Here is an 18,858-nt window from a genome sequence, read left to right on the forward strand (position 1 = left end):
TCCTCCTTGCCATGCAGTCCACTGGCCCTTGCAGACCTAAGCACGGCAAGTCAAATTTCTCTTTGTATACTTTGACCCACCAGATTTGACTCAGGTGTTAGCCTTTTGACTCCAACTTCCCTAGTCCTCATCTTCCCAAATCCCCACACATATGACCCAACATGAGAAACATTTGCTACTTATAATCACTGTGACACTAAAGAAACGAAGTCCAAATTGGCCATCACTTTATATTTTTGGTGGATACTCTTGGAACCACAACTGGGATACTGGCTTTGAGTTCATACCCTTGCCAAATCAAAGCTTATTTTCCCTTTCTTTGTAAAATAAAAATGGAAAGACTATGCTTTCAGGGATTATATCTATAGTTCATTAAAAGTAAAAATGGAAATGAATAGAACCAGTAGCTGTGATGTGGTCACATGCTGTCTGAAAAGCACACATCTAGGTAATTCTCCTCCTCTTTGACTGGCGGTCTGAGGTCTGTGCTGGAGGCAGTGGGATGGACAGAGTGCCCAGTTTGTGGTCTTCTTCCCCACCAGCAGCCAGAGACACCCTTCTTTTAGAGATCTTCAGCCTCATGGCTTTTGCTATCTCCATCATCCTAAGGAAAAAACAAACAGAGACCCCTCAGTGTGACCATTCAGGAAGGTTTGGTTGGAGAGAGCAGCACATTCACGCTCTAGGCCATGAAGACAGAACCCAAAAGTAGCCAGAAGCAGCACAGCCTCCAGCAGAGAGGCAGACAAGATCCTCCACGCCCATCCCTGAGAGCTATCAGACAATTTCATTTTAATGTGTCACCATTAGGAAATATCCACATAGGTGATAGAAAACCAGGTCTCTAGATCTCTATGAATAACTTTCTTTACCACCTATAACTAAATTATAAAAGCAAGCAGGACTGAGCACTTGATAGACTTCGACAGGTTCCAAGCACCTGTTCTCTTTTATTTTCAGCCTCACTGCCTATGAGGATGCTTTGTGGACAGGCTTCAGAAAAATCCCCATCCATGGTCTGCTAGACGTCTAGACCAGTGTTTTCCAACCTTTCTTACTCCACAGCACACTTAAACCTAGTTAAAACTTAGGTGGCACACTTAAATTATATTGACCCAAAAAAAGTAAAAAAGGCTCAGCACCCGTAGCTCAATGGTTAGGGTGCCAGCCATATATAACAGGGCTGGTGGGTTTGGACCTGGCCCGGGCTTGCTAAACCACGACAACTAAAACAAAAAATAGACAGGTGTTGTGGCGGTGCCTATAATCTCTGCTACTTTTCAGAGGCTGAGGCAAGAGAATTGCTTAAGCCCAAGAGTTTGAGGTTACTGTGAGCTGTGACACCATGGCACTCTATTGAGGGTGACATAGTGAGACTGTCTCAAAAAAAAAAAAAAAAAAAAGAGGGCAGCGCCTGTGGCTTAGTGGGTAGGGCGCTGGCCCCATATACCAAGGTTGGCGGGTTCAAACCCAGCCCCAGCCAAATGGCAACAAAAAATAGCCAGGTATTGCGGTAGGCGCCTGTAGTCCCAGCTGCTTGGGAGGCTGAGGCAAGAGAATCGCCTAAGCCCAGGAGTTGGAGGTTGCTGTGAGCTGTGACACCACAGCACTCTACCGAGAGTGACAAAGTGACACTGTCTCTAAAAAAATAAAGAAAAATAGGAAAAGCTTAAACGTGACATCTCTGCTAACTAGTGGCTGTGCCTTGCCAGGAACACCTCCCCTGCTAGGCCCTTCCATCTGATTCTGAGAAAGCTCTTCTTATTAAGCTGAAGTTGGGCTCTCTCATAACTTCCATCCCCGAGAATCATACAGAATTTCTCCCCAGAATGACAGCAATTCAGAGAATGGAGGCTGCTCGATTATTCAGGAACAGAATGGTCGGGAAAGGCTCAGATATGAAGCCCAGGTACTGTCCCCTGGGTTGTGTAACTTGAGGAAGTCATTTAATTTTCTGAACCTCAGATTATTCAACTGTTTTTAGGGAAATCGAGAAATTAATAGTTTAATACTGTGCCTGGCAAAGAGAAGGTGCTCAGCAATATCTACTTGCTCTCATTCATTGAAAATTGTCCTCTGGTCCCAAGTTTTTCCCATATTAAACATCTCCCATGGCACCAAAAATACATCAAAGCACCCTACAGGGAGCTTTTTATTCTGTGTGCTTACCTTCTCTCACTGAGCTTCAAGTCCCTCTGTAACACTGTCAGGTCAATCTGGAAGTTGCTTATGTGCAAGGCAAGTATGATCACGTAAGCAGTAATCTTCGCCTTCATAGAATCTGAAATTACGTTCCGCAAACTGCAAAATCAGTGGCAGTAAAGGAGAAACAAAATTAAACTCCAAGAAAATTTCCCCATATGCACTCAATGTCTTCCCAATTTGAGGAAAGGAAAAGGCATTTGGGCAACTTCCTTTGTTCCTTGTAAGGTACCCAACTCTCACACGCAGTGGCGTGGTGTGCTAACCCCAGTGTGGTTCCCTCCAAGTGGGATAGAGAAAGCTGCACCTATACTCTCCCCAGGCACCATCAGAGCCTCACATTGGTGAAGGCCCTCTGAATGTGAAGGCTGCTGGGAAAACGATCATTCCAAACTCAGTTGCTGATGATACTTCTAGAAACAGTCAGAAGCAGGGAACACACACCAAGCAAATGGCAGAAAGGAAGCCCAAGGCACTGCTTGGGGGTCATTCCCCAAAGTCATCACCTTGGCCTGCCTTTTCCCACAAGCTGTCTTTCCACAAAACACTAGTTCTTTGGGCCATAAGGAAAGGTTCTTTGAGCAAATCTTAGTAATTCACACTATTCTCAAAAGATAGTGTGAACTTTTCCAAGAGGGGACAGAGTATGTACTATGTAGTGTTTCTGAAACTTGCTGGACCCAGAGCTCCTTCTAAAGGCAGTGATCTCTTCAGCACCACATCTCTGGAGACATGCAACCTGAGCCCCTACTCCTCACCCCCAACCCCCACCTACTGCTCATTCATAGACAAAGTCTCCAGAAATCAGCCCCCGACCTGCCATTGTTGTAAGTCAGGCAGGTGAAGTGCTTCAGCAGCTTGGTGTTGATGATGTGTGGCACTCCTGGTCCCAGGGCACCTACAACAGAAAGCTGAGTTTGATCATTTTCTCTCAAAACACTTAGCCATGCTTCAACCATGAGCTGGGAGAAGAGGCCAACAGCTGGACCACAGTCATAAACAGACCAGGTAGGAGGAGAAGCAGCAGGGGCCCATGAAACAGAGCAGCTGCTTCAAAATGAAAATATGCTCAGGTGTGTTTCAGCCTGCAGATTGTAGGTGCAAAGAGAATTTGTGATGGTGCAGCGGGAGGAAAGAAACACTTAAATGAGGCCAAGGACACAGAATTACTAAGATGTTAGCAAACAAACAAATTGTGCAGAAAGCCCAGAGAGAAAGAGAGAGTTAAAGTGTGAATAAGAACTAGGCTTGGCACCTGTAGCTTAAGAAGCTAAGGTGCCAGCCACATACACCAGAACTGGCGGGTTTGAATCCAACCAGGCCTGCCAAACAACAATGACAACCACAACCAAAAAAAACAAAAAAATAGCCGGGCATTGTGGCGGGCACCTGTAGTCCCAACTACTTGGGAGGCTGAGGCAATAGAATCGCTTAAGTCCAGGAATTAGAGGTTGCTGTGAGCTGTGATGTCACAGCACTCTACCCAGGATGACAGCTTGAGGCTCTGTCTCAAAAAAAAAAAAAAGAACTAGCAGATATAGTCATATGCCATTTCAGTCAACATCAGACTGCAGGTATGATGGTGGTCCCATATTTTTTCTGTACTCTTACTTGGTTAGATACACAAGCACTTACCACTGTGTCACAATTGCCTACCACAGTGGTTCTCAACCTTCCTAAAGCCAAGGCCCATTAATACAGTTCCTGTGGGTTGCAACCTACAGGTTGAGAACCGCTGACCTGCAGTATTCTGGACAGTAACATACTGTAGAGGTTGTAGCCTTGGAACAATAGGTTATACCATACAGCCTAGGTGTACTGTAGGTATACCATCTAGGTTTGTGTAAGTATACACTAATGATGTGTGTCCCTATCATTAACCAATTAATTATACTGAAAAATATGAATATAACCTCTTGGGAATCAGAATAACAATGACTGAATACATGTTGTGCCTAAAACCACAGATGTCTCCTGCTGATTTCTGATACTGGGTGAGTATGAGTGACAGCCACAAATGGGATAACCACTGGAACCTGACTCTTTCCTCTGCTAGCCAGAACTATGCTGACACAACACAAATCTGCCACAAGCCCTCATGAGCAAGATATACCATGTATATATAAACTTACATTTGTTCTAACAGTCAAAAGTTTTCATTTGATTTGACCTGGACACTATACTTTGCCTAACAGAAAAGAAGTAGTGACTGTTAGCTCTCGAATGGCCCTGAGCAATCATATAATCCAACTTGTCCCCATTTTCAGATGAATAAACCATTCTAGAGAGAAAAAAAGAACTTGGTGGGTGTTCTCAGCCTATCAGCAGTACCAATAGGAATCTCACCGCTGTTCAGTTAAAAACTTAGATAGTTCCATTTTCTTCTCTCATTAAAGCTGATCTAAGAATTACAGACAAATAACAGACTGGAAATAACGAATAAAATGTCTGCCACAGGCTTACTTTTCCGCTTAATCACTCTCTGAGTTCGAAATTTGATGAGGGTATCCAGAAACCATATGCATCGGGCCTGCCGGTCTTGGCTCTCCTCTTTTGATGGTAAAGACTTCAGTGCTTCTATGACAAAGGAGCAGTGGCTGAAAGAAAGGGAAAGGGAGTCACTGTGTGACTGGGAAAGATAGCTCACAAAGAGAAAAGTACGCCCCCAAGGACTAGAAAGTAAATATTTTAGGCTTTGCAGGTCATACAACCTCTGCTATAACTACTCCACTCAGAGGTTTACTGCAAAAACAGCCATAGATACTATTTAAGGGAATAGGGCTGTGTTCCAATAAAGCCTAACTTACAGCCAGGGGCATCCAATTTTTGGCTTCTCTGTGCCATACTGGAAGAATAAGAGTTGTCTTGGGCCACACATTAAATATACAACTAATAAAAGCTGATGAGTAAAAAAAGGTCCATACATAATTTTATACATTCTATCTGCCACCATTGATAAGTAAAAAATTCTCACATAATCTGTGTGCAGCCCACAGGCTACAGGCTGGACACTCCTGAGAGGCAGCAGGCCAGACCTAGCACACTGGCTATAATTTGCTGGCCCCCGGTTTAGTGGTCAGGAATATAGTGTCTGGCGTCAGAATGTCTGGGTTTGAATCCCTTCTCTGCTATTTCATGGCCTGGGCAAGTTTTCTCCATGTTTCTGCGCCCTGGCTTCTTCATCTATAAATGGCGCCAGTGACAGTACCAGTGCTCTCCTCCTGAGGACTTTTACTGGATTAAGAGACAATGCAGACTAGGCGCTATGCCTCATTCCTGTAATCCCAGCACTTTAGGAGGCCAAGGCAGGAGGATCACTAAAGGTCAGGTGTTTAAGACCAGCCTGGGCAACATAGCAAGACCTCATCTCTACAAAAAAGAAAAAAATAAATTATCTGGGCATGATGGTATGAGCCTGTAGTCCCAGCTACTTGGGAAGCTGAGGTGGGAGGATTGCTTAAGCCCAGGAGTTCAAGTTGCAATGAATTATGATCAAGTCACTGTACTCTGGCTTAGATGACAGAGTAAGACCCAGTCTAAAAAAAAGAAAAGAGATAACACAAGTATATTACACTGCTTGGCACAAAGTAAGAGCTCAATCACTGTTTGCTATTCTTTTACTACTAAGTTCTTGGACTTGAAGAAATAAAAAGCTCTTTGGGACCATCCCAAAGCAGCCTCATTGCACAGATGGGGAAGATCTTCAGCACATCAGGGCAGAGCTCAGAGACTCAGTTCTCAGACTTGCAGCCCAGAGCTCATTCCTGCATCTGTACTTGAGTCTCAATCACATTAAGACAACTAAGAACTAGTAACGAGATCTTTTTAGAAATGGATCTTCGGAGGGAAAAAAAAGAAGCACTTTCCAAGAGGCTTTAGATTGCACGAACCAGTAAAATTTCAAAACAAAGTTGGAGGAACCAAGAGAGGGTTGACAACTATTTATTCTTTTAAGATGAAATGATAAAAAGAAAAAATTCAAAAGCAAAAAAGCCTACCATCATGCAAGAAAAGCTACATCAATGGCAAAAGGGGAATAGAGGAAATAATCTCTGAATTATATAAAACACATAAATTTAACTTCAGAAAAGCTGACCTAGCATATCACACAGCAACCACCACTTTCTCAGACACCATTCCCAGGCCAGATTTCAGCCTGACCAGTGACAGTCAGCATAAGCACGATACTGGAGGGCACAGGCTGGCTCTGAGTCCCAGCACCAGACTCTAGGGCCTCACCATCCTCTGCCCAGTTGCAGGTCCCATGTACTCAGAGGCCAACTCTCTCCCTTAAATGCCTCCCACAGCTCTGGGAAGCCCAAACATTCAAGAAAACACTGGTTCATTCACGCTCAAATGCTGAACAGACATACCTCTTCACTGACACCCAAAGGTCCTGCTTAGTGTCTATTACTGTGTCCCAATATGACTTCCCAGAGTCCCCATCTGCCCAAGTGGTGGTACCTATTCTCTTCAATCATCTTCAGTATCTCTTCTGATGTGACATTCCTGAAAGCTTCAGATGGGCTCTGAAGAGCTTCATACTCCACAGGAGAAAGAACTAGTTACAGGTCAAGAGCACAATCCAAGCAAAAGGGAAATGGCCAACTGGCTACATCATTCCATGGCAGCCTCATTTTACATACAGGAAACTGAGATTCAGATCACACAGGGCAGATCATCTCAGAGCATAGTGGGAGACTCAGTTTTCAAATTCCCAACCCAGACCTGGTTCCCTGCCTGGGGTTTCCTGCCTTCTTTCTCAATACAAAGCCATTGCGGGCATTTTCCACCTGACCCATCAAGTAGTGAAATTCTAAGCTCCAACCCTTCCTGTTACAAAAGTGGTCTCTGCCTGAGTCTGGGCACTAACCAACTCAAAAGTCCTATTATGACTATTTGTGGAGAATGACCTCCTGGTCTGAGCTGTGGACATTTCACATCTTGCTAAAGAACGGGTCTATCAGCTAGTGAGGAAGCTTTGTTGACCTGGCAATAGAACTGGGGCAATTGCAAAGGTTTGGATGTAGCTTTTGCGAATGTCACAGGACCACACACACCCTTCAGAGAGCCTGGTTGTGTTACTCATGTACAAAACACATCCCTACTTATGAAATAAGGCAGCTTTCCTATCACAAGAAGGATACGATCTTCAAATTTATACACATCTTCAGGCTTGGCTGCATCCGCGTGGCAGGGAGGAAGGTAGAGGGAGTCATCTTGCGAGTCATCATGGATGGCATCACTGACCAGAGCTTTTCAATGAAGGAAAAATTAGTGTCAGTATCACCGTTTATTTCAGGTTCCCCAATACACTTTGTAGGCTCTATAGACAAGACCATAAATAGTCCAGAAATCCCAAGTCTGAATGCTTCTGCCAAAGTGACATGACCTCCCCATCAGGCTGACTGCTCCAGGATGATCAGGTTCACTCAGGAAAAACACTAACCAAGGGTGGAGAAAGTGCATGGCTCCCCTCAAGTAACTTTCAGTTGGGAGAGACAGATATGCTAACACAATATGAAAGAAGCTAAAGATTATATTCAAAATAGCCTTTAATAGGCTTGGCGCCTGTAGTTCAGTGGTTAGGAAACCGGCCACATACGCCAGGGCTGATAGGTCTAAAACCGGCCTGGGCCTGCTAAACAATGATAACTATAACAACAACAACACACACACACACAAAAATAGCTGGGTGTTATGGTGGGCACCTATAGTCCCAGCTACTGGGAGGCTGAGGCAAGAGAATCACTTAAGCCCAAGAGTTATAGGTTGCTATGAGCTGTGACATCACAGCACTCCACTGAGGGTGACATAGTGAGACTGTCTCAAAAAAAAAAGCCTTTAATGGTTTTACTTCTAGAAAACTTTGCCAGACATTCAGTGAAAAAAAACCTCAGAATATAAAATTATAACTAGCCTACAAGACTAACCACGTAAGAAGTATAGACAAGGATGAAAAAAAGAAACAGAAAAATTCTGTTTGCCTGGTACAATGATGAGAAGATGGTTGAACTGTTTTTCTTTTTTAAATGTCCTTTAATACCTGAGAGTCAACTTAATTAAAAAAATTCTTTTTATTTAAAGTATGTTGTAATTAAATGGAGAGACCTACTTCCATGTTTCTGGAGAGGCAAATACAATACCGTAAAGATGTTGATTCTCTTCATATAAACCTCAATGGGAATTTTCAGAGAATCTGGCAAAATAACTTTTAAGATCACCTGAAAGAAAAAGCTTCCTAAACAGCTAACACATTTTTTTTTTTTTTTGTAGAGACAGAGTCTCACTTTATGGCCCTCTGTAGAGTGCTGTGGCCTCACACAGCTCACAGCAACCTCCAACTCCTGGGCTTAAGCGATTCTCTTGCCTCAGCCTCCCGAGCAGCTGGGACTACAGGTGCCCACCACAACGCCCGGCTATTTTTTGGTTGCAGTTTGGCTGGGGCCGGGTTTGAACCCGCCACCCTCAGTATATGGGGCTGGCGCCTTACCGACTGAGCCACAGGCGCCACCCTGGCTAACACATTTTTGAAAAATAAACAATGAAGGTGGAGAATGAATATGCCCTATCGGATGACAAACCAGATGACTGGGCTCCTGTAATGGAAAGAGTCCAATTGGCACAATGGAGCAGAAAACTACGTGTTCTAAGGATGCGGCAAAATAATGAAGATGATTTTTAAAAATCACCTTAAAAAAAGGAAAGAATGGGGCTGGGGGCAATTGATTAATCATTTGGAAAATATAAAAGTAGATTTATTGGGGGCGGCGCCTCTGGCTCAAAGGAGTAGGGCACTGGCCCCATATACCAGAGGTGGCAGGTTCAAACCCAGCCCCAGCCAAAAAGTGCAAAAAAAAAAAAAAAGTAGATTTATTGGATGCAAAGGCTTAGGGTGTAAAAATTAGATCTGTACCATATGCCAAAATTCCCTGAGTTAAGATATATCAAAAGAAAATTGCACATCTGACAACCTCTAGCTGTTAAATAAATAAATTTGTGGAAAGTACTAAAAGAAAACATAGGAAAATAATTATATAATCAAAAGGTATGGAAAGATTTTCTAAAAGTTACTAGAATTCCATTCCTTTTTTTTTTTTGTAGACAAGAGTCTCAAGCTCTCACCCTGGGTAGAATGTCGTGATGTCACAGCTCACAGCAACCTCAAACTCAGCTCCAGAGATCCTCTTGACTCAGCCTCCCATTCACTAGGACTACAGGCACCCGCCACAACGCCCAGCTAGTTATTCTATTTTTCTATTTATACTTTCTAGTTTTTCTATTTTTAGTGGAGCCAGGGTCTTACTCTTGCTCAGGCTGGTCTCAAACTCCTAAGCTCAAGCAATCCACTCACCTTGGCGTCCCTAAGTGTTAGGATTACAGGTGTGAGCTGCTGCACCCAGCCTACAATAGATACATTTTTAAATAATACAATTAAAGGGTAGCATCTGTGGCTCAGTGAGTAGGGTGCTGGTCCCATATACTGAGGGTGGTGGGTTCAAACCCAGCCCCGGCCAAACTGCAACAAAAAAATAGCCGGGCGTCGTGGCAGGTGCCTATAGTCCCAGCTCCTCAGGAGCCTGAGGCAAGAGAATCGCCTAAACCCAGGAGTTGGAGGTTGCTGTGAGTTGTGATGCCATTGCACTCTACCGAGGGTGATAAAGTGAGACTCTATCTCTAAAAAAAAAAAAAAAGGTACAATTAAATACTTAAGGTGCTGGCTCAGCGCCCATAGCACAGTAGTTAAGGGAGCAGCCACATGCACTGAGGACGGCGGGTTCGAACCCAGCTCGGGCCTGCTAAAACAACAATGACAACTGCAACAAAAAAATAACTGGGCAGGTGGCAAGTGCCTGTAGTCCCAGCTAGTTGGGAGGGTGAGGCAAGAGAATCACTTAAGCCCAGGAGTTTGAAGTTGCTGTGAGATATGATGCCACGGCACTCTACCAAAGGTGACATGACAAAACTCTGCCTCAAAAAAAAAAAAAGTTAAAAAAAAAAAAAAAACCTCAAGGTGCCGAAGACCAGAAAAAGATCTACCAACCCCAAAGTAAGATGTCATGTCTAGAGGCTCTGTTCCATCATCATCATCACATCAGCATTTTTGTCCAAAGCCCTCCTGTGCCTCACAAAGGGACTGGAGACCTTCTCCCTCCTCTGAGCCCTGCAGGCTACAACCCTGGCACCCAGAACATGACATGCACATGTCCATTCTTTGCCTGTCTCCTCCACTTGATTGTGAGGTCACTGAGGGCAGGGCCATGTCAGATGTTCCTTTCTTCTTCCAGACTCTGTCCCTGAGAAGGCCCTCCACAACAGGTAAGAAAGAATTGAGCCCTAACTTCCATCTGTGGGGTAGGTAAAAGATCTCAAAAGAGAAAGCTGTCATTAAGGGCAATTGAAAGCCCAAGTTCCAATTGCTTACCAGTTACACCCTTCGTATCAATGATATTCTCTGCAGCTTTAGCTACTGCAAGATTCAAAGATTCATTGCCAACCCTGTTCATTCTTCTGGAGTTCAGCGCTCGCTTCTGTTTGGTGGTACCAAAGGCTTCAATACAAGAATCCATCTGTGCAAGAGACAAGTCTGGTTATTAGGGACAGAATGGAGGGCCCTGCTACTCCTAGCTGTGTAACAGAAAAATTCACAACATCCCCAAATCATCACCTGTAAATAAGATTGAGTCATACCTCATCACTTCATAGGGCTGTTGTAAGCATTAAATGTTGTTAACAGATTTGAAGTACTGTAAAGGACTATTTACAACTAAATGGCATCTCCATCAATAAAATAAAAAGACTTTATATGGGAATAAAGGCTGGTAACTATGGGCGGCGCCTGTGGCTCAGTCGGTAAGGCGCCGGCCCCATATACCAAGGGTGGCAGGTTCAAACCCAACCCCGGCTGACCTGCAACCACAAAAAAAAAAAAAAAAAAAAAAGGCTGGTAACTATGCTTCACAGGTTACCATTCTCCCATCCTAAACCCATAACACTGGCAAGAGATCACTAGCTCCCTCCCTCTGAGCTAGACGCAGCCTCACACCCCCTCTCAATACAGTGCTCCAGCAGCAACAGAAAATCAACCAATTTAAAGTTCTGGAATGAGCCAACCTTTGTAGGAAACTTCTGCATTAAAAGTCCTCAAGTTGGGCTAACACCTGTAATCCTAGCATTCTGGGAGGCTGAGGAAGGAGGAACATTTGAACATAGGAGTTCTAGACCAGCCTGAGCAAAAGTGAAATCCCATCTCTACAAAAAATAGAAAAATTAACAAGGCATGGTGGCACATGCCTGTAGTTCCAGCTACTTAGGAGGCTGAAGCAGGAGGGGACCACTTGACACCAGGAGTTTATGGTTGCAGTGAGCTACGATAGCATCACTACACTCTAGCCAGGGCAACAGAGCGAGATTTTATCTCAAAAAAAATAAGTTTTCTTTGTTTTAATGTGAAAGTTTTCAGGCTATGACCAATATTTTCTGAAACAAACTAAGTCCTAAAAATAGATGTTATGCTACACTTTTATCAGTTCAGAGGATGGATTCCAAATATTGGCACAGAGCCACACTCAGCTATGCTAAATGGGGGCAGAATTGCTCTCTGTAAGACCAAGAAAGCCTCTGCAGACACAAATTGTCCAGAAAACCACAAACTAAATGTGCTGGGAACATCTCTTACCAGTGCTTGTTATGGGTATAGAATGAGAGAATGGTAACCTGTGGGCCACAGTTATCAGCCTTGATTCTCTAAAGTCTTCTCATTTTACTGATGTTTAACTAAACATCTCTAAGTTCACTAAGCCCATTTTACTGATGGAGAAACCCAAGGCCCAGAAGGACCTGCTTAAGGTCCCACATCTTAGTTATGTCACACTCACCTTTTCTCTGAAAGTTTTGGTCTGGCTGTCTAGTGTCTGTTCACTCTCAACTGACTCATCTGTCAAAGCACACAGAAACAGAGGGGGAAGAAAGTAAACTATGAAACCTATAAATAGTGCTTAATATTTAACAGTTAACCTAAGAAAAATAGATTTCTTTGCTATAGGACTTCCCTGAGCCTAATAATGAGTATATATTGTGAACATTTTCTTTTTTTTTTTTGTAGAGACAGAGTCTCACTTTATGGCCCTCGGTAGAGTGCCGTGGCCTCACACAGCTCACAGCAACCTCCAACTCCTGGGCTTAAGCGATTCTCTTGCCTCAGCCTCCCGAGCAGCTGGGACTACAGGCGCCTGCCACAACGCCCGGCTATTTTTTTGTTGCAGTTTGGCCAGGGCTGGGTTTGAACCCGCCACCCTCAGTATATGGGGCTGGCGCCTTACCGACTGAGCCACAGGCGCCGCCCGTGAACATTTTCTTTTTTGGAGACAGGGTCTTGCTCTATTGCCCAGGATAGAATGCAAAGGCATCATAACTCACTGCAACCTCAATCTCCTGGGCTCCAGTGATCCTCCGGCCTTAGTGTCCCAAGTAGCTGGGATACAAGTGAGCATCTGGCTCGTTTTTAATTTTTTTTTTTTTTTTTTTTTTTTTTTCAGTTTTTGGCCGGGGCTGGGTTTGAACCCTCCACCTCTGGTATACGGGGCTGGCATCCTACTCCTTTGAGCCACAGGCACCGCCCTAGTTTTTAATTTGTATAGAAACAGAGTCTTACTCTGTTGCTCAGGATGGTCTTGAACTCCTAGGTTCAAGTGATCCTTCCACCTCAGCTTCCCAAAGAGCTAGGATTACAGGCATGAGCCACCACTCTTGGCCATGAGCATTTAATACTTAGAAATTGGAGGACAGATTAGGAAGTCAAATGAAGGGGTCACATGGTCCAACCTTTTCATTTTACCAATAAAGAAAAATGTGAAATGACCTGCCCCAAGCTTTACAAATAAAAAAAAGGTAAAATGACCTGCCCCAAGTTTTACAAATAAAGAAAAAGGTGAAATAACCTGCCCCAAGTCAATTCACCAGGCTGTGGCAGAGATAAGATTAGAAACCAAGTCCTCAGCCCTTTCCAGTAAAGTTTTGCTCTCCTGGCATAAGACCTAAAAGTAGGCACAAACATGAGGTTATGTATTACTTCTATGATGCTCTAATCCTCCATAATGTACTCAAATAAGGGACAGTATCATCAAGTGGACACGAGCACAAGCTCCAGAGTGGGCTCACTTGAGTTACCCCAGACATCCACCCCAACAAACTCATCTAAGCACTGCACCAGTTTTATCGGTATAAAAGGAATAAGATAGTTATAAAGTTGCAATGTGATATAGTGCATCAAAAGTGCTTAGAACAGTGAGTAGCACACAGCAACAACCCAATATAAATTCTGAGTGTGTAGGCCTGCTAGCTAGAATAAACCAAAGTTTACAAACTGTGTACATATAAAAACAAAAATGTGTTTAAATAATAAATAAACAATTTTCCTTGTCTCCCTGGAAGTTAGCAGAACATTTGGAGGATGATTTAGATGTAGTTAGCTGGGCATGGTGGCTCACACCTATAACCCTAACACTTAGGGAGGTTGAGGTGGGATTATGGCTTGAGGGCACGAGTTCTGAGTCCAGAGTGGTCAATGTAACAAGACCTGACCTCCACAAAAAAATGTGATCCTAGTTATAGGGAGTGCTAAGGCAGAGGACTGTTTGAGCCCAAAATTCAAGAATTCAAGGTTGTAGTTAACTATGATTGTGACATTGCACTCCAGACTAAGTGACAGAGCAAGACTGTCTAAGAAAAAAAAATTAAGCAAAGCCTTTGATGGAGAAGAATTTGACACCATAAATGTACTCTAATATTCTGCTCTGATCACTGCTTACCTTAACTGAGTTTCCGATCTCAAGTCTATAAACACTGTAGGGACAGGATCTGTGTTTGTCTTGCTTACTGTGACATCTTCAGCCCCTAGATTGGTTCCTGGACCATAGTATGTCATCAATAAACATTTACTGGATATAACAAACTCAAACTTTTTCAAATAAGAGAAAAAGGAAACTGGGCAGTGCCTGTGGCTCAGTGAGTAGTGTGCCAGCCCCATATACCAAGGGCGGTGGGTTTGAGCCCGGCCCTGGCCAAACTGCAACAAAAAAATAGCCAGGCATTGTGGCAGGCACCTGTAGTCCCAGATACTTGGGAGGCTGAGGCAAGAGAATCGCCTAAGCCCAGGAGTTGGAGGTTGCTGTAAGCTGTGTGACGCCACAGCACTCTACCAAGGGCAACAAAGACTCTGTTTCTAAAAAAAAAAAAAAAAAGAAAGAAAAAAAGAAAACTAACAGAAAGGCATACATTTGGAAAAAAAAAAAAAACTACAACATGTGTTTTACAAGCCTAAAACTCAAAATATGCAGTGTTTCTGTCAGCGTTCCTGACTGGGACCTACCTGAAAACAGTGGCTGCATGTTGAACAGTTCAGCATCATATACTTCCATTTTGCCAGAGGTCTTGTTCAAAATTCCTACGAAGTGCCTGAATAAAGAAGGAATAATACCAGTGACGATGGATTATTCAAAAGTATTGTTTATACGACTTCCTTTCCTGTTTAAAAGTTCTCAATTTCTCTCAGGCCCAACATACCTGAGGAACCCATAGCTTGCTGTGGGTAACAATGATCCCCTACAGCAGCAATTCCAGCATGCAGAAGGAAAAGGAGGGGAAGGGACAGAAGGCGGTTCTGGAAAAAAAAAGCTACCAAGTGATTCTGATAGTTCATCACATTTGGATTCACTGCTACTCTGTAATGGGAAACGCTTTGGGGGTATAAGAATTTGGAATTACACTAGAATTTACTGCATACATAATTTGTATGGAGGCAAATTCAAGTAAATGGAGAAGAGGACCAATCTGAACTAGAACATCTTTGTGAGGGGAGGACGTAGTGTTGATAGCCCCTGAGGGTTATAGACAGTTTGGGCTAGACAGTCTCTACTGTGCAGAGGAGACCAAGGTTAGCGACAGACAGAGTTGCCCAAAGTCACTCAGTCAATCAGCAGCATAGATGGATGGAAATCCCAGGCTCCTCTTCCACAGTCCAGAGCCTTCGACACTACCAAATTCCTTTCCTATAATTAGTTCCAAGATAAACTTTAGGCAAGCTTTGACCTACTGTTCACACATTCCAAACTAGTGGAGAGAGCTGCCTTTTGGAATAAGATGGTATAAAGTTGCAACTAAATGAGTTTTTCAGGAAATTGAACAAATATAAATCACCTTTCCCTTCCAAAATGTCTACAGACTGGGTAAGGCCCCCAAGGTCTAGGAACAGAGAGATCTAGTAAGCCTCCCTACATTCCTCCCTCCCACTGCCTCTAAAACAGACCAAAAGCAGCAGTGCCAGTGCCATGCCCCTCCCCATCACCCATTCCGCTGACCCTCCCCAATATCACCTGCACAGAGTGTTGCATTTCAGGGCTCCAGTCCCAAAATTGTTTCCCACATAGGAAAGTCTGTCTGTTTCAGCTGCCTAAAATATAGAAGGGAAAACTTCATTTATAACCCATGTTGAAAGGTATAAGCATTGTCTCAATTTTCTACACTGCAGAAGCTTTAGAATCCACAACTACAGTGGATTAGAATCACAGAGCCTCTGGGAGATGGTCTACCTCCACCATCTCCAAGGGAATCTCTGGAGGAAGGGCAAGAAGGCTTTCCAAAGGGAAGCCTCAGATGGTGCTGGCTTCTAACTTATATGGTAAGTTCCTGGACGAGTTGCATCACAGGACTTCAGAGAGAGGGCCTGGGCTTTGGCACTTAGAGGTATGCAACAAAGTGATTCTGCAAGCAATCTCCTTGGCCCAAAGTCCAAGCCCTTGATCCTCTTGGCCCACCTCTACCAAAGCTGTTCTGTATATACTCCCAGGACTAGGAAATGGCTGATTGACTCCCTAGTCACAGCCAAGCTTCCCACTTTCCTGTGTTTGTTCTTCCCATCTTCTTCACTTGAAACACCAAACCTCAGCTGTCAAGCCCTCCCTCCATCCTTCAGAGCTCAGTTCCAACACATTTTGCCTAAGGATGGCATTCCAGTAAGCAGAGTCCTCTCCTCCTACTGACTTCATTCTGCCCTGTACTCCCTCCACTTGCCGCTGACCTTTGTCTGTGTAAGTGTTGTCTCATGATCAGTCTTTTCTCTAGAGTTTTTCAACCCAAGGAAATCCATGCCAGTGTTACTGGCATCTAGAGATTCTGCTAAACATCCTGTGATGCAGGACTGCCACCCACAATAAAGAATTATCGGGCGGCGCCTGTGGCTCAGTGAGTAGGGCGCCAGCCCCATATGCCGAGGGTGGCGGGTTCAAACCCAGCCCCGGCCAGACTGCAACCAAAAAATAGCCGGGCGTTGTGGCGGGCGCCTGTAGTCCCAGCTGCTCGGGAGGCTGAGGCAGGAGAATCGCGTAAGCCCAAGAGTTAAGAGGTTGCTGTGAGCCGTGTGACGCCACGGCACTCTACCCGAGGGCGGTACAGTGAGACTCTGTCTCTACAAAAAAAAAAAAAAAAAAGAATTATCTGGCCCCAAATGCCCCTAGTGTGAGGTTGAGAAACCCTACTCTAGAGTACGAATTTCCTCAGAGCGGAACCAGGTCTGATTTGGCAGGTCTGCCTTGGAGCCAGGTCTGTTTCTCTAGCAGTTAACTACACAGGGATGCAATGGGTATTCAACAGATGCTTGTTCAAAGAACAAATGAATGACAGGTCATCACTTCACCAAAAGTACTAACCCTGAATGGAACCGGTCCCACACCCCAAGCTGCACCTTTTTGCCTTCCACTCTCTCCAACATCCAATGACACCCATGGGGCCTCCTGAAACCCCCAGAGTGGAGGCAATTAGACCACTTACCAGGATCCGCTGATTTCTCTTCCTGGGGTTTTTGGAGTCGTTGCTTTTGTATAAGGTAAAGCGCATGTTGCCTGGATTCTGCAGCTTCCCATTGGAGAACTGGACTGTAAAAGTGCGGCCCAAGAATAAGATGAGGGAGAAGGACACAAAGTTATTGTGGGGAGAAACTGCAGTGACTGTTGGAATGGAGAAGGCAAGGAAGCTCAGAGCCTGACCTAAAGGGGGATGAAGTAGGTTCTGAGAATGTTGGGAAGAGGGGATGGAGAGGTGGGGGGAAGCCTGAGGAAGGGCTGGGACAGGACGGGAGGGGCAGTGATAGGAAGGGTGGGGCAGGGCAGGAAAGGAGAGGAAGGGAGGAGAAGGGAGGAGGCGGTAGGGGGGATGAAGCTGACAGAGGAGGTCTGGTCCAGACCTAAAGAGACAGAGGGAAATAAGAAAGGGAGATCTGAGGTGATGTCAGGGTCCTGGACACAGCCCTGGGTGGGAGGAGGAGTTAATTGGGATGTCTTCATCCAGCTGGGAGGTAGTGACAGAAAGATGGCAGTTGGACAGGGGAGCCCTGGTCGAGCCGAAGGTAGTGGTGGAGACTAGAGGGGGTCCTGGCCCAGCTCTGTAAGGAGACTTAACCCAGGGCGGGAGAACAGCAGAGGCACGGAGACGGAAAAGCAGAGGGTTACGGGGAACTCTACTCCGGCTTCGCAGTCTTTACCCAGTACAGCTCTCTGGCTCTCTTCGGGCTCCCCACAATACAGCCACCTCGCAGTTGGCAACACTTCTGCCGCCATCTCACCCGATTGGCCGCCAATTCGCTGGAGTTAAGACAGCTGCGGCCACTAGCTCCAGAAAGCACGCCAAAGCCCGGGCTTCAGGGCAAGCCGGAAGGGGCGTGATCCCGCCGGGCACCGCCCAGAGTGCGCGAGACGCGCGACTCCGCGCCCACGCTCCAAGCCTGCTGTCCCCGCCCCTTCTCGCTACGGGCGCGGTCTCCGCCCACTTAGTTGCACGCCCCTCCCTGGTCTCTCCGAGGTACAGTACCTGCTGGTCCTAGCGCTGGCCGGAGCTTTGACGGTTTGGTGGGATTAAAGCCCCAAACCCCGAAAGGTCCTGTGGCTTCAGCCTAACCTCAGCACGGACAGAATAGCATCTCTCTCCTACCATGACATACGTATTTTTCCAACACCTAAAAGGCTAAGTTCAAATTCGGAATTCTCTGACAAAACTCCTTGAGCCCCAACTCAAGTGGGCATCCAGCTTTAAGTCCGCCTCTATCCACAGCCAGCAAACAGCTCCATGCCATGGTCCCTCCTGGGGCTGAAACGTGCACAAACCTGTGGCTCAATCAACCCTGAGAGGTCCGACCAGGGGGAGAAACCCACCAAGCTCAGAGCATTTGGACGGAGGGTTCTGGAGTGGACTAGAAGAGGAGAATCCTAGCTGATGAACGTGTCCTTTTGTCCCTGCGGATTCAACGCGTCTTCTGAGTTAGAACAGGAGAAGGGCAAAAACAGGCCTTTATGATCCCAGGCTGGGGCACCTTCTGTCTAGCCCCTTTAGGGCATACAGATGAAGGGTAAGAACTGGGGTTGGCTTACTTCTGTTTACCAAATCAATTTCCCTTCCCGCTCCGTTTCCTGACCCCCAACACTCAAAATGCTCCAAACACCTGCAGATCCCTTTTTCTTTCTTTCTTTCTTTTTTTTTTTTTTTTAGACAAGAGTCTGACTATGCCGCCCTTGGTAGAGTGCCGTAGCGTCACAGCTCACAGCAACCTTAAACTCTTGGGCTCAAGCGATTCTCTTGCCTCAGCCTCCCAAGTAGCTGGGTCTACAG

The 18,858-nt window shown here is 45.2% G+C and overlaps 1 protein-coding gene across 1 annotated transcript; it reads right to left on the minus strand.

Moving 5' to 3' along the window:
• Positions 1-210: 210 nt before the first annotated feature.
• POLR1E (RNA polymerase I subunit E) lies at positions 211-17,925 on the minus strand. Its single transcript, XM_053568585.1, has 12 exons — positions 17,738-17,925; positions 17,029-17,132; positions 15,576-15,652; positions 14,573-14,658; positions 12,081-12,139; positions 10,628-10,772; positions 7,350-7,457; positions 6,667-6,763; positions 4,666-4,799; positions 3,019-3,100; positions 2,170-2,301; positions 211-604 (listed from the first exon to the last, which is right to left on the minus strand). The coding sequence occupies exons 1-12, from the start codon at positions 17,811-17,813 to the stop codon at positions 445-447; spliced, it is 1,260 nt and encodes a 419-aa protein (XP_053424560.1). The 5' UTR covers positions 17,814-17,925; the 3' UTR covers positions 211-444.
• Between the last annotated feature and the right edge of the window lie 933 nt (positions 17,926-18,858).

The sequence above is a fragment of the Nycticebus coucang genome, chromosome 2, assembly GCF_027406575.1.
Source record: "Nycticebus coucang isolate mNycCou1 chromosome 2, mNycCou1.pri, whole genome shotgun sequence".
Lineage (NCBI taxonomy): Eukaryota > Metazoa > Chordata > Mammalia > Primates > Lorisidae > Nycticebus > Nycticebus coucang.